Source organism: Vipera berus (genome assembly GCF_964194415.1).
Source record: "Vipera berus genome assembly, chromosome: 10".
Classification (NCBI taxonomy): domain Eukaryota; kingdom Metazoa; phylum Chordata; class Lepidosauria; order Squamata; family Viperidae; genus Vipera; species Vipera berus.
In genome coordinates this window covers 6,792,865-6,809,803 of record NC_138213.1, presented here as the reverse complement: position 1 = coordinate 6,809,803, position 16,939 = coordinate 6,792,865, and the positions used below count along the sequence as shown (strand labels likewise).

Sequence of the window (16,939 nt, the reverse complement as noted above, 5' to 3'; positions counted from 1 at the left end):
ATATACCGCTTTACAGTGTTTTACAGCCCCCTCTAAGCAGTTTATAGAGTCAGGCTATGGCCCCCAACAATCTGGGTCCTCATTTTACCGACCTGGGAAGGATGGAAGGCTGAATCAACCTGGAGCCGGTCAGGATTGAACTCCTGTAGTGGGCAGAGTTAGCCTGCAATACTGCATTCTAACCACTGGGAGGGAAGGAAGGAAGGAAGGAAGGAAGGAAGGAAGGAAGGAAGGAAGGAAGGAAGGAAGGAAGGACAATAGCACTTAGACTTATATACTGCCTCACAATGCTTTACAACTCTCTCTAAGCGTTTTACAGAGTCAGCCTATTTTCCCCAACAATCTGGGTCCTTATTTTACCGACCTCGGAAGGATGGAAGTCAACTTAATAATATCTTAAAGCAATTAAAGGCTGAAGGATAGTCACACAAAATAGTTAATTCTTCTAATTTGGTTTTGAAGCAGCTTATGAAGTGAACTGTAGATGGTTTTTTGGGGGTAAGCACCAATGCAATAATTAATTTGAGTGAACGAGGAATGACAATTTGCAATTATTACTAGCAACTAGCTGTTCTCATTAGACATTAGACTCCAACTCTTCAATAAACCCACCTTGGAATTTGGAGTCGCCTTAATTGTCCAAATACAATCAACGGCTTCGCCCGGCTTTGCTTTTTCTCCTTGTTCTACCTGGCTGGAGCGCACGATGCCGTCCGCTCCGGAGAGCTCAAATTGGCAATCTAGAACACGAAGGACACAAGCTGTAGTCAAACCAGAGATCAAAGTGATTTAGAGTGTAATAAGCAGGAGAGATTAGCGCCGTAATACTGTACCTGGGATGGGCTTTAAAATACCTTCTCGGTGTGTGAAATCTGGATCTACAAAGGAAAAGGAGGAAGGGGGAAAAAGAATGTTATTCTATCTAAAATTTAATTTGAAAGCAAGATAATCTAGGGACCGGAAAAATGCAGCACACGAGGACGCTGAGCTGAGAAATGGCACGTGACTTCTTCCCAATAACGTACAGGTAGACCTCGGCTTACAACAGTCCGTTTACTGACCGTTCAAAGTTGAAACGGCACTGGAAAAAGTGACGTATGAACCGTTTTTCACACTTACGACTGTTGTGGCATCCCCATGGTCATGTGATCAAAATTCTGATGCTTGGCACCCGGTTCATATTTATGACGGCTCCAGCATCCCTAGGGGGGTCACGTGATCCCCTTTTGCAACCTTTTGACAAGCAAGGTCAATGGGGGAAGCCAGATTCACTTAATCACGTTACTAACTTAACAAATGCAATGATTCACTTAACAACGGTAGCAAGAAAAGTCGTAAAATGGGGCAAAACTCATTTAACAAATATCTCACTTAGCAACATAAAATTTTGGGCTCACTTGTGATCGTAAGTCAAGCACTAACTGTACATCCTTAGAAGGACTCAACAATGAGGCAGCTGACTTGTCCTTCCTAAAGCTCTAATCTTATTTGTACAGGTTGAGGGGATTAGGTGTATTCTTTCCACCTAAAATTCTGGGAGTTGAAGTCCACAAGTCATAAAAGAGCCAAGATTCCCCACCCCTGCTCTAGACTCTCTTTGCAGCTCTCAGAAAAACGAGCGTAAAACGACTGTGAGTAGAAGAAATAGGCTTTTGGCAAGTAAAAGCAGAAACTCAAGACTGTTCTAGAAGGATCACTGCAACACCATTAAGTAAGAAAAAATGGGACATTTCTACCTGGTATAAATGAATACTTGGCTTTAAATCCTCGTCCTTCCAACTCTTCATCTGAGGTAAACTTGATCCACATAAATCTTCCTGTTGATCTGATCGGGCCTGGACTTTTTAGACCGCAATAGCGATCGATGATCGGGGAGAACCCAAAAGGTCCATCTCGAACCTCCAGATGATCGAATCGACATTCGAAGGAAGGCTCAACAAAGAATGGTTCGTCAAATGTCAACTCTATTCTTTGCCGCGGGGCAGCTGGAGCAAAGCAGAAACAATCCGGATCAATGCTAATTCTCCACATCAGGCAACGAAAGACATATTAAGGGTTCTGTCATTAAACCACCTCCGCAATCAACATTCTGAATGCAGAGATAAATCTCCAATTCTGTGCAATGGATCTGCTGGAATATACAGAGAGTCCTTGACTTATGACAGGCCATTTAATGATTGCTTGGAGTTACGACCGACTCCTCGGAGCTACATAAGACCTGCTTTTAAAGTTGCGACACCCTCCCCTCCCCCTCCAATCACACAACTGCATTTTGGGGTACTTGGCAATGAGCCACCTTTATTATTTGCAGAGTCCTCTGCTCCTGTGATTTGTGATAGTTTTTGCCAGTTTCCAGCAAAAAAAGAAAAATGTGATCGGGGAAAAGAGATTTGCTTACTGACTGCCACAGTAAGGTCGCGAGAAGCCTCAGCTTATAATAGCAGTGACTTATGACTGTACAGTAATTCTGAGCTTAAATATGGCCATAAGTCAAGGGTTACTCTTCTATTCCTTTCAGTTTAATGACTCAGTGATTGAGTTAATAACTTAGTTGGAGTGATTTCCGCCAGGTCAACAAGTGCAGGTTAAATATTCCATAGAAAAGTGTTCCTCAACCTTTGCAGTATTAACAGGTCTGGACATCAATTCCCAGAATTCTCTAGTTGGCTATTGGAGTTGAAGGCTACACAACTTAAAAAGTTGCCCAGGCTGAGAAATAAAGCTCACTTCGGTCCTGTCACTTTTTGTTAACAAATAGGCTACACAACTACATCACTAATACAAAAGTGAACTCAAAGGGAAGGCTTTTGAAGTGCCTGTAGATTTCTCTCCCCTCTGACAGAATTTGGAGCTTCCAATGAAGGAAGCAAGACGATCCTAAAAACCAAGTTCTTTTTTAACTATTTAAGAGTTAAAACTAATATAATATTTAGCTCTGGGTTTTTGCTTTTCACATGGAAATATACAGACAAAACGTTTGTTGTTGAGGGTAACCGAAATTCATTATAGGCCGTTGCAATTAACTTGAAAGTCAACTTCCCTGAGTCAGTGTATGTGGTTTAGTTATTCCACATGGGTTGATATGTAAATTATTCATACTTTCTGTCAGGTTTCCGCTGCTAACATCGAATGTTATTGCTTGACACTTTCAGTAATCGAACATTAAAAAAAAATCTAGATATGGCCATACCTTCTAAAATATAGACACACTCCTGGTTGGGTGGGTAGAAGTTAGGAAAGTTGGATGAAGCAAAATGACCTCCATTGCTTGTTCGAACCCAGTCACTACATTGAGCAGATGCCATGCGGTTACTTCCAAGATCTTGCCCAACGTTTGGAAGAAAAGAGAAAAATACAATTCACCGTCCTTCTAGCAGATCTCAACAAACATCAGCCCACTTCAGCATAATGAGCTGTGTGGGTTGACAGCATCAAACAGAGGATACAGCCTGTAAAATTACTTCCCCCCCCCCAGTTGTGGATAAACAATCTCTTCACAGTTCACAAGCAGATGGCAGCATCTAGCTGATTTCGACCTCAGAAAACGAAAGGGGACAGAGCTGACAGTACATGAAAAGGAGAACATGAGAGGATCGGATAGTACATTGAAAGAGTACATGAAAAGGAGAGCATTAACAGGTACCAAAATTGTAGACTAGACTGGAGGGGATGGGGGGGAAGACATTCTGAAGGACTGAAAAGACATTAAGGTAAAAAGGTAAAGGTTTCCCCGCACACGCGTGCTAGTCGTTTCCAACTCTAGGCGCCGGTGCTCATCTCCGTTTCAAAGCCGAAGAGCCAGCGCTTGTCCGAGGACGTCTCCGTGGTCAGGTGGCCGGCATGACTAGACGCCAAAGGCGCACGGAACGCTGTTACCATCCCACCGTAGTGGTCCCTATTTTTCTACTTGCATTTTTACGTGCTTTCGAACTGCTAGGTTGGCAGAAGCTGGGACGAGTAACAGGCGCTCACTCTGTTACGCGGCACTCGGGATTCGACCCGCCAAACTGCCAACCTTCTGATCGACAAGCTCAGCGTCCTAACCCGCTGAGTCTTTAATCTCTTTATAATGGAAAAAAAAAGTGTTGTGAGAATTAAGACAGATTGCACACTTTTTCCTCGTGTAATTTCTCACACCATACCTTGTGTTTTTTGAGCCACGGCGATGCCTTCAACCACCAGGATAGTTATCAGGAACACTATGGGGAAACAGCCACAGAAGAAATTGGTAAGTAGAACAAAAGGGATATTTGCCTTCGTACACCAAAAGGGGTAGACCAGGGGTAGGCAACCGTGGCTCAGGAATTCTGAGAGTTGAAGTCCATGAGTCATAAAAGAGCCAAGGTTGCCTAGCCCTGGGGTAGACTGTACAGAGGCCACTCTGTTACTTGACTCCAAAGGAATCACAAAATCAGTACTGAACATTTTGCATACAGTGTCACCAACAATATTTGCAGTCTTTATCTAGAGAACAAGTGTGTGTGTGTGGGGGGGAAATCAACACATTTTCAGAATATCCAGGGCCTGATACCTTGAAAATAAAAGAGCATTTACAGGATAAATGCTATAACCTCAAAAGAACACTCTCTTTTAGCCACTTCGTTTTTATATTTATCTTTGTAAAAACTTTTTCTTGTGAATCCTGGCGCAAAGGATGCCATTAGCTTTCTTGAGGAGAGGCAACAGAATACCGCAAACGAACAGGGAATGTCACAATTTGTAATGCTCCGTTACATATTTCCAACGAAGGAAATACCTATTATAGCATGGAACACCCTGGATTGGAATGTTTCATCTGTTGATTTTTTTTAAATACACGTGATGTTTTCTTTAAATATGCTTTCCAGATTGAAGGGACCTTGTTCAGTATACCACTCCAAATTTTAGCATCTCCTTTGGCTGCAAGAGTAAAGATGGTCCTTGATTTACAACCACAGCCCAAAATTTCCATTGCTAAGCAAGACATTGGTCAAGTGAGCTTTGCTCCATGTTACAACCTTTCTTGCCGCAGTTGTTAAATTGAACCATCGCAGTGGTTCAGGGAATCTGGCTTCCCCATTGACTTTGCTTGTCAGAAGGACTCCGCTAGCTGGTTGCCAAGCTCTGAATTTTGATCACATGACCAGGGAGATGCTGCAACCTTTGTAAGTTTGAAAAACTGTTATAAGTAACTGTCTTCAGTGCCATTGTAACTTTGAGCAGTCATTAAATGAACTGTTGCTAAGTAGAGGACTACCTGTAATTTCTTAGATATTAGCCCCGACCATCTGACATTAGGATGTAGAGAAACACATTATGCTAAATTATACTTCTATTCTATCTAACTCTTGCTCTCTCTCCTTGTGAGATGTAATCTGAGGCCTCAGGCTACAGGTGATCCCTGAGCATTGCCCTCATCTGAATCTTTGTAAAAATGCTTTTCAAGTCATTCTTAGCAGTTTGTCACTTTGCATTTGAAATGTTGCTCCAGAGAGAGCCACAACAATCAATATTGAATTTGTAGGCTGGTAGAAGCTGAAAACATTTAATGGAATCGTTGTAAGTCAAGGACTACGTGTAGTTCAAAATGTGATCTCAATACATTACAAAATATAGGACGGAGATAACATATCCAGGGCAACTTAAGAGCTAATTCTTCTAATAAGAAATCATAGAATCAAACCATGCTTATATTCTGGATTCATAGGAGACGTGCCATTGCAAGGCAATAATTCATAAGAGAATTGCCTTAGCTTATAATCGACTGTTTTCTTCTGCAAGTTCTTCTGCCGTTATCTTTCAGATATAGTTATTACTCCATTAAAGATCTTTCACACATCCAAACATGCACCCCAGGCCACTGATTTCATTAATCCTGATCTACGGCAGAATGTAACTTCCCAACAGAAGGCACTGCAACCGCTACAGATGGCTAACTGCTTTTCATCACTGCTGACCTGTTCAAGGCAGAGAACAGACATCATAAAAGTGAAAATCCTATTTTCTATTATGTGTCTCCAGGGTATTGCTGCACTATTAATTAGTTGCCACCAAGAAAAAGAGAGCTATGTTTTAAATCAGTCCCTTGGTTGCTATATCCGCCTGTTGCAAAGGTTAGCTTTTTGCCTCATCATGTTAACCAACGACAAGGTGATACCACTTCATTAATGAGGTAGTTGTTGTCTAACTAAACTGTCTTGTCATGGAAAAGTTCTAATATTGGCCCACGGAGAGTCTGTTGGAGACTGATGATTTGAGATATAACTAAGGGAAGTGGAGGTGGAAGAAGGTCTAGGACAACTCGCTGTGGCCAACATGCAATGGTGGTGGTGGTGGTGGTGGTGGTGGTGGAGGAGAAGGAGGAGGAGGAGGAGGAGGAGGAGGAGGAGAAGAAGAAGAAGAAGAAGAAGAAGAAGAAGAAGAAGAAGAAGAAGAAGAAGAAAAAGAAGAAAAGAAGAAGAAGAAGAAGAAGAAGAAGAAGAAGAAGAAGAAGAAGAAGAAGAAGAAGAAGAAGAAGAAGAAGAAGGGGAGGAGGAGGAGGAAGAGGAGAAGAAGAAGAGGAGGAGGAGGAGGAGAAGAAGAAGAAGAAGAAGAGGAGGAGGAGGAGGAGTTGTGTGGCTGAATTTTTATAAGGATCTGATGTAGCTCAAGAACATATGCAATGAACAAAAATTGTTGCTCCAAAGGAATGACTTCTCATCTGGATTTATGAGAGAGATGAAGATACTGAAATACGTAATCATCAAAACGAGGATAAATGTCTCTTGATTCCTAGCTTTATCCTGTGCTTCCATCTCAGTAAAGCCAAAGGTTGGTTTCAACCCACACAACCAGTTTAGAAGCCCCAAGCCCTTTATGAAGCCAAATCCCAAATGGCTCCACTGAAGGAAAAGAAACCACACCCTGTGGCAATTCCACAACCGTGGGAAAGAGGTTTGAAAATGGTTTGAAAGTGATTCTAGGTAGGGTCACTTTGAAAACCCCTGTGAAAAACAAAGCATTGTGTGAAAGAGATTAGACCAATTTATTAGCACTGGCTGAGAGATCCACCCATCATAAGAACTTGGGAAACACTGAGTGATATCATGATTTCCACTTTACTGTATGGTGAGCCTATTGCAAAAGGTGAGAAGGGAGCAGGGAGCGAGGGAGGGAGGGAAAGAAAGAAAAAGTGCAGAAAAGGGAGGGAGGGAGAGAGGAAGGAAGGAAGGAAGGAAGGAAGGAAGGAAAGAATGAAAGAGAAAGTGAAGGGAGGGAGAGAGGAAGGAAGGAAGGAAAAGAAAGAAAAAGTGCAGAAAATGGAGGGAGGGAGGGAGAGAGGAAGGAAGGAAGGAAGGAAAAGAAAGAAAAAGTGCAGAAAAGGGAGGGAGGGAGAGAGGAAGGAAGGAAGGAAGGAAAAGAAAAAGTGAAGAAAGGAGGGAGGGAGGGAGGGAGAGGAAGGAAGGAAGGAAGAGAAAGAAAAACATGCAGAAAGATGGAATGGAGGGAGGGAAAGAAAGAAAAAGTGCAGAAAGAAGGGAGGGAGGGAGAGGAAGGAAGGGAGAGGAAGGACGGAAGGAAGGAAGGAAAAAATGCGGAAGGGAGGGAGGGTATGGATGCCAATGTCTGCTTTTGCAAAACCAGCTTTTTGGTGTTGGCGTTCTGGGTAAAGGAGAGAAATCCCCCAAAGGCACGAAGTAAAGGCTACCTTTTTCAGTGCTACTACCCACCAACGTTACTTACACCGCTGCAGCTAGCTAGAGAAACAACCTGCTAAAAAGGTATAAAACCTGATTGGCTTTCACAGATGCTCCCGCTGATTCTATAAATAGTCCCGCACCGTGTGTATATATGCGCGGAAGAGCAGCATACAAGAACAGCATGGCTAAGTAGCAGATAAGCAGGCAATTACAGCAGATAAAAGATGCCAGACTTTCCTTTCTTCCTAAGCCAGGCCTCTCGTCCCATTCACTTTTTTTTTGTTAAGGCTCTGAATGCCTGTTTTTCTACCCCGGTCTCCCCTTTCATTTCCCAAACTCTTCCACATCTTTCCTTTTATTCTTTCTCTGCTCTTTCTAGTAGGTCACTGCTGGGGGGAAAAAAATACTATGCTTCTAGAAACTCTGAAGACAGCCCAGATTCTCCAATTTGGAACAATTAAAGAGAGGAAAGACAAGGTTTAAACGGCTTTTGTCTCACCCGTCAGGAAAAAGAATATGCTGCAGATAATCCTCGACTTACGGCCATTAACTGGGAGCAGAATTTCCAAGAATTGCTAGGTCGGTCCTGCCCAGTTTTATGATCTTCGTTTGGCCATGATTGCCCAATTTTATGACTTTTTTTGGCCATGGTTATTTAAGTGAATCACTGCAGTTATAAAGTGAACCATACAGTCGTTCTTGGTTTTATGTCAGGACTCTTCACACGACTGTTGAAGTAGGGGTATGTGTAACACGGAGAATAATGTGATATTTTCCCTTGCTACATAAATTCTAGAAGCAGTGCAACCCTACAGATACAAGTACTACTTAACAGACACAATAGCCACTTCTGGGAAATGTTCAACAAGCCATAGTTTAAATGATGAATTAACGCAACAAATACACCCCCACAAGGTTGTCAGAGTTTCAGAAAGTGATTGTTATACATCTAAATTCCAGGTTGGTTCAAAGCTGCCTTGGTGGAGCAGTAGGCTAATGCCTCCTTAAGTAACACCAGCTGCCTGCAATTAGTGCAGGTTCGAGTCCCACCAGGCTCAAGGTTGACTCAACCTTCCATCCTTCCGAGGTAGGTAAAATGAGGACCCAGATTGTTGGGGGCAATTAAGCTGACTTTGTAATAATGCCGCTTGGGGTGTGTGTGAAAGCCCTAACAAGCAGGCATATACATAGAATGAAGGCTACTGCTAAGCTTGTAAGCCGCCCTGAGTCTTCGGAGAAGGGTGGGATATAAATGGAATTAAAATAAAATAAATTAAAAAAAATCTCTCCCTCTCCTTCTTCTTTAGAAATGCAGCTAGTCCTCAACTCACGACCACAACTGAGCCCACATTTTTTGTTTGCCAAGCGAGACATTGGCTAAGTTAATTTTGCCCCATTTTACGACCTTCCTTGACACCGCCGTTAAGTGAATCTCTGCAGTTGTTAAATTAGTAACGTTGATAAGTGAATCTGCCCCCCCCACCATTGTCTTTGCTTGTCAGAAGGTCGAAAAATGGGATCACATGACACACACACACACCCGGGATGCTGCAACCGTCATAAATATGTGTCAGTTCCCAGGCGGTGAATTTTGATCATGTGACCCAGTGGGGAAGCTGCAACGATCATGTGGAAGATGGTGGTAAACCACTTTTTCCCATTGCCGCTGTAACTTCGAACTGTCACTAAATGAACAGTTTTAAGTCCAGGACTCCCTATGTCTTCTCTTCCTTGACCATAAGGGCTGTAGAGTGATCTGAATTCAGACAGGGGAGGCTGATTCAGATGGTGGAAGAGCATACCCGTTGTATCATCAACAATTCTAAAGAAAGTTTTGGTTTCCATTCTTTTTTTCCTTTGGGCTGCACAAGTCCAAGGAAAGGTGCGTTGGATTGCAGGAGGGATTGTTCAATTCCCCACGGGTGTCTTTGCACAACTCAAATCGCCCCTCCTTCTTGAAAAACCGGATCACACCACGGTCTTATTCGACAGCTCCGAAATTACGACAGCTGTAAAGACGTGCAGTATTTCCTCCTACAGCTTCTAATCCTAGTCCAATAAATGTAATATGGCGATTACTTTAGCACTAAAGTCATCCTGTCAGCTGTGAAAGCTTTGCTCCAGAGAGGCAGGGATAGAAGCCTGAGTGATGTAGAGATGCAACTCATTTAATTGGATTCAGCAAAACTGGCAATAGGTAAAAGTGCTTGAAAACAGGTCCTATCTACCTATCCAGCATATTGCAAGATCTATTTGATCTCAGGTAGGGATGCGGTGGCTCAGTGGGTTAGGACGCTGAGCATGTTGAGCAGAAGGTCGGCAGTTTGGCGGGTCGAATCCCGAGTGCCGCGTAACAGAGTGAGCGCCTGTTACTCGTCCCAGCTTCTGCCAACCTAGCAGTTCTAAAGCACGTAAAAATGCAAGTAGAAAAATAGGGACCACTACGGTGGGAAGGTAACAGCGCTCCATGCGCCTTTGGCGTCTAGTCATGCCAGCCACATGACCACGGAGACATCCTCGGACAAACACTGGCTCTTCGGCTTTGAAACGGAGATAAGCACCAGCCCCTAGAGTCGAAAACGACTAGCACGCGTGTGCGGGGGAACCTTTACCTTTACCTTTTATTTGATCTCAAAGGGGTTAGAAAAATAATTAAACTTACACACGCTACTCTAAGGACTAAATACTTTTTACTTTAGGTTAAGATAAGCTTTGGGTGACCACCCAAATGTCGACAAATTACAGTTCCTAACAATATGGCCCAGCGGAGCCAGTGGTAAAAGTTCCTATTCCTATCAGTTGTAGTTCAGCAGTATTTAAAGAGCATCAGTGGCCCAGCTCTGTTTTAAACAGCCTGTTTAAAATCTGATTCCACACTAGATTACGTAGAACTACATTAAGCTAGTATGTTTGACACAGAGGCTTATCTTTAGACTTCTGATGACTAGGGCTGATATTAAATGTTATAAGTCCAACATAAAACCTCTCTGTCAGGCCCAAGAACGACATGTGCAGTTATTTTGGAGTAGTTCATAGATTCTTGTCCTAGAGACAGAATCTTGCCAGACTAAAGCAACCATCTGCAATATATACTCTATAAATTGCTAGGGGAGCTTCAACATTGCTTTCTTCCAGCCTACGTTCAAAGCTCCAGAGCTTCTTTGCCTTCTGGGAAGGAAGCCCTCCTTCCTGTGACTTCGGATTGCATTCCACCACTCTCTCCTCCGCAGCTTAATTAAACTGAAGGCCCAATTAGAGGTTCGAGCCAGTGTTATTATCATTGTGTTGCTGATTAGGGTCCCTACCTGAGCTGATATCTAATATATTGTTTAATAAACTTTAATGAAACAGAGCAGCCAAGCTATAAATCAGAAAGTCTCACCTATTTTGGAAATCCTGGTTACGTTGTCCAAAGCAAACAATGGAGTGCTACTCCATGCCTCTCACGTTCTACACTGAGGCAAGCGTTACAATGGTTAGGAAAATACCTTTTTATATCGCACTGTGTCCCTCGCCTGCAGCCTCCACTCAGAATGCGCACAACTTCAATGAGTAGAATATCTGGGAAATTAATTCCACTCGAATTAATATGGCTTCCGTCCCATGATGGGTTCTATATGTCTCAAAGAAAGCTGTCAAAAGACTCAGGGGAGCTACATTTTCTAGTCAAGAAAAAACCCGGAAACGTGTAAAATTGCAATAGACAGGCAGTCTCTGACTTACGACCATCCATTTAGTAACCATTTGAAGTTACAACGGCACTGAAGAAAGGTGACTGATGACCGTCTTCCACATTGAACAACCTTTGCCGCATCTCCGTAGTCAGCTGATCAAAATTCAGAGACTTGGCCACCAGTTCATATTTATGATGGTTGCAGAGTCCCGGGATCAAGTGATCCCCTTTTGTGACCTTCTGACAAGCAAAGACAAGGGTGGGGATTCTGATTCACTTAAGAACCCTGTTACTAATTTAATCGCTGCAGTGATTCGCTTGATAACGGTGGCAAAAAAAGGCCATGAAATGGAGCAACAGTCCCTCAATAACCGTCTTGCTTGCCAACAGATGTTTGAGGCTCAATTGTGGTTGAAAGTCAAGGACTACCTCACTTGTCATCAGTGCTTTTTTTGTAAAAGAAAAAGGTGCCGGAACTCACACATGTCATACAACCCGCCTTGCATACCCTACAAGGTTCCATCCAAAAAAGGTGCCGGAACTCCGTTCTGAGCATTCTATGAGAAAAAAAGCCCTGCTTGTCATCCTTGTGGGTGTTATTGGTCTTCCTCCATCTCAGGCACCCAACTGAAGGCCTGAGAGTTTGAGGGTTCTGCACAGCGTCTGAATTGTTCCCATCGCTGCATGTTCTGGACAGAAAGCTCTGTTGTCATTCCTGGGATCTGTTGGAGCACCTGTCCTAGCTCACGAGTCCCAGCCCTGAATGGTTCTACCACAATTGGGACCGCTTTGGTCTTGATCTGCCTTTTCAGGAGGCATCTGGACTTTCTTGTTTTTTCTTTGAAGACCTTTTGCTTCTTGGACAGATTTCCAGAAAACGTTGCAGACTCCAGGAACCATTTGCACTTCAGTTTGAGAGGCAGACCACTCAGACTCATCCCCAACGGCTTGCACCCGTCTTCAACAGGGAAGGGACACAGGGTGAGAAAAACATCCTGCAGCCAAGAAGGCTCCACATACATTTGCACCACTCAGTTGACCCTGAAGACACAGACAAACCTCCAAGTGACCTCAACGACTCTTGAAAAGAATGCAAATGACCAGTGGTCTGCAAGGGGTATAAATCCTTCCATTCCCCACCATCCAGTCAGAGCTGAAGAAGTTTCTTGGAAACGTCTTCAAAGAAAAACAAGGAAGTCCAGTTGCCTCCTGAAAAAGCACCTTTGGGACAACCCTGACCTGGGTGACTGAGAATCTCCATAGACACACTGGTCTTGACTTTCCACATTCTCCCTTGTTCCTCCCTCAACTCCTGGTCCTTCTCCAGCTTCTGATACTCCTTCCTGACATGGCTGTCCCTTGTCCCCACTCTGTCTATCACCATCACTGCCTTCTGCTCCTTGTCTGCTACCACAATGGCTGGTTGGTTGTCTGCTACCTATCTGTCTATCTGTCTGTGGAGGATCCAGAGAGATCTTAGCTCTCTTGTTCTCCATGACCTTCTGTGGGAGCTCCCATCTGGACTGGGGAATGTCTTCTAACCTAGGGCTTTTCAACCTTTTCACCCATTGTACCACTTTTAGGATATGGCAACATCCAAGTACCACCAGTCAGTCACCTAGGAAGGTGTCAAAAACTTGATGACCAAAAAAAAAAGAAAGAAAGAAAAAAGTGATGAAGTACAGGTAGTCCTCGACTTACAACAGTTCACTTAGTGACTGTTTGAAGTTACCATGGCACTGAAAAAAGTGCCCCCCAAGCCATAGCCGAGCAAGACACCTGCCTGCCCACCCAGCAGCGCTCTTCCTCCTGTCTGAGTTTTTCATTGTTGTAAGCATTTCTGTTGAGGATTGACAGCAGGGGTGTGTGTGTGTGGGGGGGGGTTGTTTGGTTTTTATTCCCCTCATCTGCTGGGTGGTTGCAGCAGGTTTTGGTCACTTCACATGACCCTGGGACACTGTGACCATCATAAATATGAATCACTTGCCAAGCATCTGAATGTAAATCATAAGACCCTGGAGATGCTGCAACATTCCAGCTGATCGGTACTTCTTCTGGGCTCAGCAGAAGCGCCAGGATCAGCACCGAGCTCCAGCTGGAACCTGGCGCTGATCCTGCCGATTCCGCTGAGCCCTGACAGCCCTGCAGTTCCAGCTGTCTCTCGCTTAAGCTTGTGCAGTGCTGCCACCGGACCAGCTCATTCCCCTCCCCCGCTACTTCTCTAGGATGGTCGCGTACCACCTGCCAGGTGCCAATGTACCACAGGTGGTACCCGTACCACTGGTTGAAAAGCCCTGTTCTAACCCATACACCGTGCAGATGTTCCTATACACAAGCCCAGCTACTTAATTGTGCCAATACATTACTACATGCATTAATACATACATATATACGTATTAATATTTATGGGGTTAGGGCTGCTTAATATCTGAACTCTAGCCTCAATTGGAAAGCATTTAGCAAATAATTCCCCTGTCCCACATTTCACAAAGCAGCCGGACTCATTCAAAAACTACCCTAAAAAGCGGAATTGAAAAGGAATTCAGCCATCTGTGGGCAATTTTTAGAAGGGTACATTCAGGAACTCCCTGATCCACATACATTTTCATCCTGATGTTTTCCCTTATTCAGTTGAAACAATCCAATACACTTTGCTGTCAATAAAATCCAATCATTTATTCCAATTGTTGTTAGCAAGGGAAGTCCAGCCCCGTTTTGAAGTTTAAGAACGAGCGTGTTTTTTGTTGAACGTCACTATCTCAGGGGAAGAAGATACTCAATGTGGCTTCATTTATCTGTAGAGGTAGTCCTCGACTTACAACAGTTCATTTAGTGACCATTCAAAATTACATCGGCACTGAAAAAAGTGACCTATGACCATGTCTCACACTTACAACCATTGCAGCATTCCCCCATGGTCATGTGATCAAAATTCAAATGCTTAGAAACTGGCATGTACCTATGCCGGTTGCGGTGTCCCGGGATCATCTGATCCACTTTTGCGACCTTCTGACAAGCAAAATCAATGGGGAAGCCAGATTCACTTAACAACCGTGTTGCTAACTTAACTGCTGCAGTGATTCACTTAAGAACTTTGGCAAGGAAAGTCTTAAACTAAGGCAAAATCCACTTAACGTTTCACGTAACAACAAAAATTTGGGGCTCAATTGTGGCCGTAAGTCGAGGACTCCCTGTAGTGCAAATCTTGCATATAGCTATTCCTCGCTTAGCATCACTGTAGTAAGATCTGGGAGTACAGTAAAAAATTATATACTGGGCTGGGGGGAGTTAAGCTGCTCATTATGTGAAAATTGGCTAAGGAGGTAATAAGAATGTTTTATGGGAATGAGGAACTGTGAGGTTAATCAAAGTCCTCCAAGACTAATCCTAGTTTAATGAGGTTTTGAAGCTGGATCTCTTTTATTCATTCATTTACCATATACAGAGTATCTTTTAAGGTATTTATTTGAGGACCGATTAAACTAAGTTTTTTGTGATCAAATAATCTTAAACTCTAAACTACAGGCGTACATTGTGTTGTGCCCAGTTCTATCCATTCTTTCAAATCATAATACAACTTACATAATACACGATAAACACTATTCTGGCAAATTTAAAACGAAGGCAACAACTGATGGCATGAAAACCTTGACTTTTCCAGTAAGTTTATTTTAAAAAAAAGGATTTCGAAGATTTGAAAGTTCCAGACAGATTGAGATCTTTTTCCAAGTGCTTTTTAGAAGCGCATAGGCATCTTCATCTGAGTTCACAAAATTTCAAAGTGATAATTTGGGGGATGTTAGTAGAAAGGATAAACGAAGCATGCAGTCCTGGGTCATTTGTGGAAATGAAATAAAATCATTTCAAGCTTAATATACCCTCAAGTTTGGCGCGTGAAAATATACGTCACATTGACGTTTTGGAAAAGATGACCAAAGGGAACAACCCTGCATTTTCTACTCACAATCAAATCTAGGGGAAGTTGCTGTGCAAGGCAAGCGTGCAAAAACAGTGGTGGGATTCAGCTGGTTCGCACCACTTTGGCAGAACCGGTAGCTAATTTTTTGTTGCCCAGGCCCAGAATGGACTTCTGGAAGCGGCATCCACACAGAGAACCGGTTGTTCCCATATTTGAATCTCACCACTGGTGCAAAACCTTTTCAAACTCGGAGTTTTTCATTTGTTTTGACCTCAAAACAGACCGTCAGAAGCTGATTTAAAGGTGAAGCTTCTCTTGAGTTACAGTGGTTTGCTCAGCTGTCATTCCTGGCTAAAAAAAGAAGCATGATTCTCTTCTTTAGAAAGTTCTTTTCTTCAGACAGTAAGTTAGTTTAAGTACTGGAAGCGACCAATTTACTTAAAATGAAATAATGACCTGACATAGTGATTTATATGCCTATAGCTCACTTACATTTCCTATAGCAGTCAATCCATTACGTGCCACAATGATCACGACCTATGGATCCGTTCCAGTTGATGGTTTGTGCTTAGAGTGATACTGTGTTTTGCTTAACCATTTTGTTATCATTATTCTGGGATTTAACATTTCATTTGAGCTCATTTGAAAGTAGGTCTTGAAAACATACAATTAAGTCAACACACATGCTCACACATTCTCTGCATTTCTGAAAAGCAAATCCCCAGGTTAAAAGTTATCAAAATTCTGCAGTTTCCTTAAGCGTTTGATATTCATACTTAGATACTTGACTAAGCGGTGTTGCTAAATCTAAATAATAATTAAGCTCATCCTTATGCACACTCGCTATATGATAACATTACTTTATCTTGATTCACAAATTTGTGAGACAACTTTACTTGAATATACCATAAGAGGTCAGCCTAACTCAAAATATAAATTCTGTCAGCAGCAATTTGTCTGCATCTTAAATTAAGGAATCAATATTTCAAAACCGCCTCTCTTTCTTAATCCAACATTTGACAAAATCATGGCAGAATTTCCCAGTTCTATATGATGTCCAAAGTTCCAGCTGAGGAAAAATTTACGGGGGACCACAAATGTTCTGCATATAACTGATTTTCCATATATGCCTATTTTTTTTCTCTCTCTCTCTTTGCATTTTTGCTACAGAGGTATAGAGAACAAATGTTATTAAATGGTGACCAAGTTCCAGATAAAGAAGCTTTTAAAATAGTTTGAGGTCAACAATGATTTTTTTAAAAAAAAATAAAATAAAATAAACAGGAATAGTTCAATAAGGAACGTTTAGAGATGCTGCACAATTCGTTGCTTTGCAGTTTTTGTGTTCAGGCGAGTCAAAGAGTTGGCTTTCCCTGACAAAAGGTGATAAATGACTGGGGAACGGTGCCCTTTGAAAGCTCAGCTCTCCGGAGCAAAACAGGAACACTAGTTCTTTCTTTTGCAAACACGAGAAAAGAAACAGGAAACCTTGTACGTTCACAAGCTTTTTAAAATTATTATTTGCAGCGCTCTCTTCTTCTCAGAAGCCAGTTTTTCCCCCCCTCCCCTGGGATGCTATACGATTCCAAAATAAAGGCATCCCTTAAAATCCACTGAGCTGCCAATTGAAAAAAAAAACCCAAGATGATTCTCTACAGCCAGAAAGAAACTGCAGAGATCTTTGAATTA

At 42.7% G+C, this 16,939-nt stretch overlaps 1 protein-coding gene across 1 annotated transcript in view; it reads right to left on the bottom strand.

Moving 5' to 3' along the window:
* NETO2 (neuropilin and tolloid like 2) overlaps positions 1 to 16,939 on the bottom strand; it is a gene marked incomplete at its 5' end in the record, with an annotated part of 28,270 nt that overhangs the window by 8,353 nt on the left and 2,978 nt on the right. The window contains 5 exons of the mRNA XM_081335567.1: positions 613 to 740; positions 834 to 878; positions 1,737 to 1,985; positions 3,191 to 3,331; positions 4,143 to 4,199. Coding sequence (XP_081191693.1) covers positions 613 to 740; positions 834 to 878; positions 1,737 to 1,985; positions 3,191 to 3,331; positions 4,143 to 4,199 — 620 coding nt within the window. The remainder of the gene's footprint in view (positions 1 to 612; positions 741 to 833; positions 879 to 1,736; positions 1,986 to 3,190; positions 3,332 to 4,142; positions 4,200 to 16,939) is intronic.